We start from the raw sequence: 8,516 nt of genomic DNA, 5'->3' as shown, positions 1-8,516 counted from the left end.
CCCGATTGCTCAGTTTGGACGGGCGGCCAGCTCTAGGAAGAGTCCTGGTGGTTCGGAACTTCTTCCATTTACGAATGATGGGGCCACTGTGCTCTTCGGGACCTTCAATGCTGCAGAAATGTTTCTGTACCCTTCCCCAGATCTGTGCCTCGATACAATCCTGTCTCAGAGGTCTACAGACAATTCCTTTGACTTTGACTTTGCACTGTCAGCTGTGGGACCTTATATAGACAGGTGTGTGCCTTTCCAAATCAAGTCCAATCAATTGAATTTACCACAGGTGGACTCCAGTCAAGTTGTAGAAAAATCTCAAGGACGATCAGTGGAAACAGGATGCACCTGAGCTCAGTATTGAGTGTCATAGCAAAGGGTGTGAATACTTATGTACATGTGATATTTCAGTTTTATTTTTAATACATTTGCAAAGATTTCTACAAAACTTTTTTCACTTCGTCATTATGGGGTATTGTGTGTAGATTGATGAGGGGAAAAAAAGAATTTAATCCATTTTGGAATAAGGCTGTAACATAACAAAATGTGGAAAAAGTGAAGAGGTCTGAATACTTTCCGTACCCACTGTAAATGTGCCAGATTATTAAATATGAGATGTTATGGGGTTATCTTTCCTAACCTTTAATAATAATCCTGGTTTTGAGACACTGGCTGTGTTATAAAATACAAAGGTCATTTGAAACAAGGCTGAAGGTGTGAGTAAAATATGAATCATCTCTTCATTATTTGTTCGGATAAATAATCACTTTACTTTTTTAGTGCGGTTTTGCCAAGTATAGAAATAACATTTGACAAAGATTAAACAGGTGATGGCTCCAGTTTTTACCCTTTTTTTTTTTCACAGCAGCATTCATGTTTTGATACTGTTACTAAGCAGCACTTGGTCAATCCACAAGCACACACATGCTTCCAGGGGCTGGTTAAGTGTTTTTCTCATGATGGACTCCTGGTTTCTTTCGTGCTTTTTCCTCTTATCCGTGGACAACGTGATACGACCTGGAAAATAAACACACAGAACATTTAAAATAATTGAACATTATTCAAGCAGTTATCAAAAAACAAATATATTGCAGTAAGGAAAATAAATAATGTGGTTTGCAGTTGTTTCAGTTGGTCTGTTATGGTTTCGCCCAACAAATAGCTTAATCATAATCTTTTTGATCTATTAGTCATCACAGATGACTAATTCAGCATTCAGTTGGGCTATTGCATGTCTGAAATGACTGATTGTTTGCCATATATCATCCAGTAGCTTGTGATATGAATTACTTAACTCATTCAACTGCAATGTCCCAACAGCATGATATAAGCACGGCCGTCCTTCATGCACATGGACTGTAATTTAGTCGCTTTAGTCACTTTTGTTTTCAGCTTTCATTGTCTTCAATTATTCAGAAGTTGTGCTAATCATGCACCTTTCAAACACTGCACAAATACAAATGAACATTTAATAGAATTAATGAAAAAAAAAAGCTGCATGTACTAACTTAGTTGACCTCTTGTGACACTTGGGCAGCCGACAGAGCTTGCCACCTACAGTTAGAGATAAGCAAAAGAGTTAGAAGGGCAGTTGAATACAGTTACACAAAACAAAAGTGTATTTCAGAGTCATACTCACATCCAATGACCATGATGCCCACGATGAAAAGTAACGCTGCAATGGATAGTCCAACATAGCGTAGGGACTGATAATCTGGACGTACAAAACACAAATCAGCCACTCAAGCGTAAACACAACAGGTAATAACACAAAAGATACAGCCAAATGTAGCGTCTTACCGTACGTGAAGTTGTCGTCCCACGTTACGTCTATATGAAGCAGAAGTAGAAAGAAAGGTATTGAATTAAGTATGACTGTTGAACACAAAGCCTCTACAGGAGGAAAAAAGAGAGAAGATCACTGGGGAACAACAGTCAGAGATAGTATGACAGATCTACTGGCCCTGCTGACATGCTGTTGATGGTATATCAGAACCCTATCTATGGTAAGCCAGCACAGCATGAGGACACAAATATCTTATCTCTTCTTGCATAAGGTACAATCGACCATTAATCTGTTGGCAAGAGAGGAAGTGAGGTGCTCTATTCTGCCACTCCGCCATGGGTTTTGTTTGGAAGACAGGGAATTGTGATACTGTCAGTCAGCCATGAGATAACAATAAAACCGCAACGCCTGTGGCATTTAAGGTAACTATGGAGTAGTAAAATTTTTAGTTACCCCAGGCAGCAGCTTGATAGGTCCCTTTTTTGGATGGGGAGGATATCACTGCGGATGCTGAAAAAATAGACAGTAAAAACATTAGTTTCCTCGACTTTTTTTGATTCTCTGGATCCTTTCTTCTTCAGTATTTAATATTTTATAGCACATATGACACACAGTGTTATAATGCAAAAGCATAATTTTATAAATGTGTATTTTTCTGGAATACACTGACTCATTGTCTTTGCAATACAGACCATACCATGCCACACTATGCATAATAATTTCTCATAAAAAGTCCAGGTGCATTCCTATGTTCAACTCCATTTTTAATTGAATTTCTGAATATTTCAGTGGAATGACTCTCAGAGGAAATTTAGGCTGACACTTTTTAAAGCATATCAGCACTCCCTCTGTCGCTCTCACTCGTCTTCTCGCTTTCCACAGTGCTGAAAAATGCAGCACTCCTCCGTATATCTCAAGAAGGACAGTGAGCTGAACATGTTCTAATTACCTCATAATTAGTTTTAAAGCTTACTTCATTCTTGATGAGAGTGTTTGATGTAAGCCTTTGCTGTTGGTGTAAGGGGGTGTTATAGCCTAGTGGAGTGGTCATGGTTTATCTACCAGCCAAACTCAATGGCACCACCAGCTGGGTGATCAAACATGTGAGGCAGAGGGTGAAGACTGTCACCTGGAGTGGATGTGAACTTTTGCAGTTTTGTTGTTTCCTCTGCGGGAGCTACGGGGACAAAAACATAAAAATCTGGTTAAATTCAATTTCCAAGGAGGAGTCAACATCTCTGGTGACTCTTCTTCCTGTTACACCAAGAAAGCAACTGAGTGAGATAGATAGATAGATAGATAGATAGATAGATAGATAGATAGATAGATAGATAGATAGATAGATAGATAGATAGATAGATAGATAGATAGATAGATAGATAGATAGATAGATAGATAGATAGATAGATAGATAGATAGATAGAGTAGGTAGGAGAATTATCAACAAACATTTATTTAATAAATCTAAAAAATGAAATAGTCTGGAGACTGAAAAGGCAGCAAAGCCACGAGTAGCGTACCAGTGGGAGCCAGAGCAGTGGGCATTGTTGTCGAGTTTGCCATGGTTCTGCTCACAGACACCGTTTGATTTGCAGTTGTGGGTGTCTGAGCCCTTGACACTGCGTGGGAGAAAGGCACATTTTAATCACTAAAACCACAAGTCAGATGAAGCCTCACGGCGAAGCCTCGATACATTAAACTTTACAGGAAGAACAAGGAGCAGTTCTGTTTATCCCAGTGCCTCTCTCAAACAATGCTGTGATGTATTCCTGGCAGAGGCCAGACATGAGAATGCGTTTGGCCATGCAGGGGAGAGAGGCCTGCAGATGCAATGAGAGTATGTCACACTGTCACAGTAATAGTCCTGTGAGTGGGGCAGTGCGGCACAGTTACAAAGAAGCAGCTCTTATAAAACCCCTGGCTACAACAGAGCTGGATTGTTGTGTGTGACTGCAGGACAGTCAGGCCGTTGTCTGTTTACTCACTCAGCACCTTCCAATATGTGCTGAAGCTCTACAAAACCTCTGCTTTCTCAAGCTAATGCGGTGATTCCCACTACTTTAATGAACCCATGTGAGAGAACTTTAGTAAGAGTGCAATGGTGTATAGGTGACACAACGTTTTGATGTGTCAGATTTGTGTGAAAGTAAAAACTTTTTTTTTTTGTTTAGTGTAATCACTTATCTGGACTAAAGTGGACCTGCAGTCTTCATTAAAGTACTGCTAAGTGGGATGTGTTGGAGCGTTCCCTTTGTGTGTGGTGACCAAGCGATCCACATCATAAAGCATACTCAGTATTATTAGAAGCTATAACGTTATTGTACTGATGGATATTATAGTATCTTACTCTTAAATATTTATGACAAGCCTTTATGTAAATTTAAAGGGGAACTCCACCTATTCAACACATAAGGATCAGTTCACTTATAGTAAATAATACTACACAGCCTGTGAAAACACTGGTGGTACAGTAATATCTTCCTAAATTCGTCTGTGGCTCTGGATGAGGTTCGTCAATTCTGAGAAGATTGTCCTGTTGATCTCGTACATTTAGGCGCTTACCAGGCAGGTAGGGTCATCTTTTATTGGGGACTGAAAGTCAAATATCTGCTGAGTTAATTTTTTACTGTTCTTATCCTAATCTGTCTCTTACAAGCCAGAGTTTCATGGAGGTGACTCTCTAAATCACTGGTGTGCCCCTTTAAGTTGCAAGAAGAAATAACACATTCTTCAAGAAAACACCCCCTTGCTTAATTCAAGACACTCAGGTTTTGCTGCAACAATCTTACTTGGTCTGGTATGACCAATAGCTTAGGGTGGCTAATGTTAGCATACTTTAGATAAACAGTGCTGTGTAACTGACATTAGTGAGTCACCTTGCTTGAACCACTGTAAGCACACAATGCTGTACTGCTATACATCTTAGTATTTACATTTTGCCGTACCATTATCCCGTTAATGTGATTTGTGACCAAAATGGCTGCGAAATTTACATGGTCTTGCTTTAAACTCAATTCACATGCGATTTCTCAGTGAGCTGATTCAGTGCCAACAGGATTTTTTTTTTTTTTGCACTCACCTTTTAATATGACAAACAGGAGAAAGGTCAAGGAAACCAAATTAATCTGAAAGAAAAAAAAAACAAAACACATAATGAGGACGGGGGGTGAAACGACGGTGCAGAAAATGTAAATCAGGTTGTATCTTAACTCGTGTCTTAATAAACTGTAATTCAGTTTGTTCATTTTTAACACAACCTGTGGTTATAAGATTGGAATGACCTCAACCCCCGCAAAGTAATCCAGAGCCTCTCAGATATTATGGGTGATATTATGGGTGTCATAAATGAAGACAGATGCAAATGCTCTGGTGCATCAGTTGCGGAGGACTGGGGCAGAACATAACCTCTAGACAACATGTCTGCTCATTAGCACACAGACAGACGCTATCCATTTATACAATGTCACTTTATCCACGATCATGATGTTACAGTTATTTCACCAGGGCATGAGTACGAGGCAAACATACACTGAATGGTAAATCAAAGGATCTGCTTGGATTGTTAATGTGAGAGGATTCACTCTGGAACATTTTGTACGGTTCAGTTGTACCAGGAAGTTGTACTCATTGAGGTTTAATAGCACATGGCCACTTCTCCTTCCTCCTAAAGCACGCCGTCAACATCACCCACACTTCTCCGGCAGCATGACAGAAAACAGATTCTTACTTTGAATGTCAAACTTTACAGGATACACACATCATAACCACAAGTTCTTTTCCATTCGTCAAAAATGAGTGATCGAGGCCACACATTGTGTAGGCAATCCTCCCACACATGTCTGTGTTCAACTTTGTTGCACGATTGATCAGAACTTCATCATAGTTTTTGAGTTTGCTGCTGTCACCAATTAAAAATGGCATTGGTGGATGTGTCAAAATACCTCTTTTTAACATAATGAAAATCCTGAACTTGTGAGCAGCATTCTCTGAATCAGTGGAAAAACATGCCTCTTGCCTCCCCCTCACAACATATAGCTTTAAACGCACACTATAGAAAAAGTAGGCAAAAAGTGTCCAGTATTGTCTGATTTTATGGCACTACAGCGAGCGACTGCCGTGCAGGTACAGCAGAGGAAGGTAGAGTGACAGATGGAAGTCTAGGACATTGGCTTGGTTTGAATCCACCCACAGCAGAAAATGAATCTCGATCTTTGACCTATCCTGGTGGCAGCTCGTCCTCCAGGCTCGGAACAGCGTGACAGGTGAGCCTCCGTGGCCATCATGAGCTGTGACAGCTCAGATTAGCAGGTCGTGCCAATCTTCATTTCACTCCAGAGCATATGTCAAGATGAGGCCTGTTTCCCCTGGGCTGTACAGGCATCTTTCCCTTCCCCTAACCTGACCTGCCCGCCCGTTTGTCACATCTAGCACTCTCATTCACTCTCCGTCTGTCTGTTCATCCGTTTGTCTGTCATCCTCCATCAATCTCCTTCCAGTCCGCTTCACCAAAACACCCCCCCAGCTCAATGATATTTAGTCATGCATCCAGGCTATCATGCTTACCTTAGTTTCCATCCTGTGAGGTGCCCCAGTCCAGAAATGAATTCTTGATGCTTTCCTCTGTATGTCACTTCTGAAAGGCTGATGGGGTAACTGCTAACCAACCACACCCATGTGCTCACCATCACTACTTCCTTATCCAATTGTCTGAACTCTGTTTCAGTCTCTCGCTCACCCACTCTTCCTCATGACATGGCCTCCTCCTCGTTATTTGGCTTCCAGTTTTCTCTCTCTCTCTCTCGCTCTGCCATGATCTCTGCCTGCAGATCAGCCGTCTCTCAGCTCGGTGGCCTGTCTTCCTTTTTTTAATATACCTATATTGTACCTTCATCGTGCGTTTGCCTTTCTGTCAGCCTGTCTATCTTACTGTCTTTCTAAATGTTTAGACATTATTTTCTGTTCACACATCCATCTGTGACCATGTTGCTGCCTCACAAACAACAAATGAATGGCCCTGTTGTAATGACATGTTGATGTATTTGCAGTCACTCAAAAATACCATTTATGTAGGTGGAACTTACAACTACACGACTTCCTTTTATCGCTGACGAAATCTATTAAATACCCTCCGCTGAACAGCCTGACATCGAGGAAGTTGCAAAATATGTGGTTGTGAAGTACTAAATGTGCTTCATTACTTCATAAATACCAGGATTTTCGGCAAGCTAGAGAGGCTTTTCTGTTTCATTTTCTTCCAAGAAAACATAGCGTACGTTATCACATATGACCACAGACAATAATACTTTCCACGTTTATCACATTGAATTCCAGTTAAACACTGACATAGCCAGCCTGTTACGACCTTGGGTGATTGTGACCGAACAGCATTTCTGAGCTGAGGAGCACAAACCTAGACTGTTACAGCAGACAAAGCCTGCAATTCATCCACACTAGCAGAGGACAGTCTTTGTCCAGAGTGCTGGGGATGCTTTTGCATCAGCTTGTCCTGTCTATGGTTTCTCAGAAGAAATTGTTCGCACTTAATAGTAAAGATCCTTATTGCAGTTTGCATCGTGACTCTCCTCGGCGAAATGTTCAGTTTTTCTCAGGTTTTCAGACACAGAATATAAACAGTTCTGTCCAGCATCTTATGCAATGCTATTATGAGGTGCACCCTAACAAGTTAGAAGTTAACAATCACATCCTGCTTGTACACAAATGTGACAGGTTGGTTTGTAAATGTATTTTAAATGTAGTTTCCATCCTTGCCCTTTTACTTTATTTCATTTATTTTGTGTGTCGGTGTAGGTTTATATATATTATAGAAATATATAGATACACATTTGAAAATATGTCTTCGACATAGGTACATACAATGGGGTTTCTGAAAAGCAGTGACCTGCATATGTATGTAGCAGTCACAGTATTTGAGGTGATGAATGAAAGTGAAAAAAATGTCATATCAGAGTCTGCATTAATAATAGCAGCTTATCGCAACGGTCACTTTTCTATCCAAGCGTCCAAGTGGGAGTATGCGTGTGTTGATAAAATGAGGGAGATGCAGAGAAGGACGTGTCAATTTAAATGTGCTTATAAATGAAAAACATGATGTTTGAATAAGATTTGAAAAAGACAGATATTTTACTTTTGTGAAATATACTGCATACCTTAGGGAAAGAATATTAGGGGAGTGATTGTTGTCTGGATTTGAATTGTATTTAATAAAGCCTACACCTATTAAAGCCTAAATAAAGACAAATTTGGACTGTAAGTGTACAATGTTTTAATAATGATAAAAATCCAAAACCCCAACTTATAGTTGTATTACTTGTAATTGCTGCGGGACATCATGCTCCCTAAGCACCTCTTCTTGTCTGTGGTATAGTTATATTTTATTTTGACTTTGACTTTGATTTTTCCAAGTGGTCTGGTACAGTACATTCACTATGGCCAGTGAATGAAATCATTTACAATTAAACAAGATCACAGACTCTTTTAGTTTTAATATGTGTTCATCAGAATTATCAATTAATAGTGTTTCTACTTCCTAGTTATCTTTCATGGACTGCTGTTGTATTTATTCAGTTATTCAATTCTTTCATCCACATTGGAGGGCAAATTACATCCTCATTAGTGACAACAGGAGACCACAGCCACAAAGTGAGTCATATTAAGTGCCACTAAAATCATGCTCTAATTTGTAAAACCTGCAGTTGCTTTTGATTTGATTTCTCTTTAG

The 8,516-nt window shown here is 39.9% G+C and overlaps 1 protein-coding gene across 1 annotated transcript; it reads right to left on the bottom strand.

The window, feature by feature from the left end:
- Nucleotides 1-395: 395 nt before the first annotated feature.
- Nucleotides 396-6,508, bottom strand: fxyd5 (FXYD domain containing ion transport regulator 5). Its single transcript, XM_070835740.1, has 9 exons — nt 6,341-6,508; nt 4,857-4,902; nt 3,298-3,396; nt 2,907-2,954; nt 2,231-2,287; nt 1,792-1,821; nt 1,631-1,705; nt 1,500-1,545; nt 396-1,008 (listed from the first exon to the last, which is right to left on the bottom strand). The coding sequence occupies exons 1-9, from the start codon at nt 6,350-6,352 to the stop codon at nt 984-986; spliced, it is 438 nt and encodes a 145-aa protein (XP_070691841.1). The 5' UTR covers nt 6,353-6,508; the 3' UTR covers nt 396-983.
- Between the last annotated feature and the right edge of the window lie 2,008 nt (nt 6,509-8,516).

Source organism: Pempheris klunzingeri, chromosome 8 (genome assembly GCF_042242105.1).
Source record: "Pempheris klunzingeri isolate RE-2024b chromosome 8, fPemKlu1.hap1, whole genome shotgun sequence".
Lineage (NCBI taxonomy): Eukaryota > Metazoa > Chordata > Actinopteri > Acropomatiformes > Pempheridae > Pempheris > Pempheris klunzingeri.
The sequence above is the reverse complement of the archived record's forward strand: the minus strand, read 5'-3'. Positions and strand labels throughout refer to the sequence as shown.

Coding starts and splice junctions, on each gene's coding strand:
- fxyd5 (XM_070835740.1), bottom strand. Junction 2,288..2,906: donor AAAGTTCACATCCACTCCAG/GTGACAGTCTTC, acceptor CTATTTTTTCAG/CATCCGCAGTGATATCCTCC. Junction 1,009..1,499: donor TGTCACAAGAGGTCAACTAA/GTTAGTACATGC, acceptor TTTATTTTCCAG/GTCGTATCACGTTGTCCACG.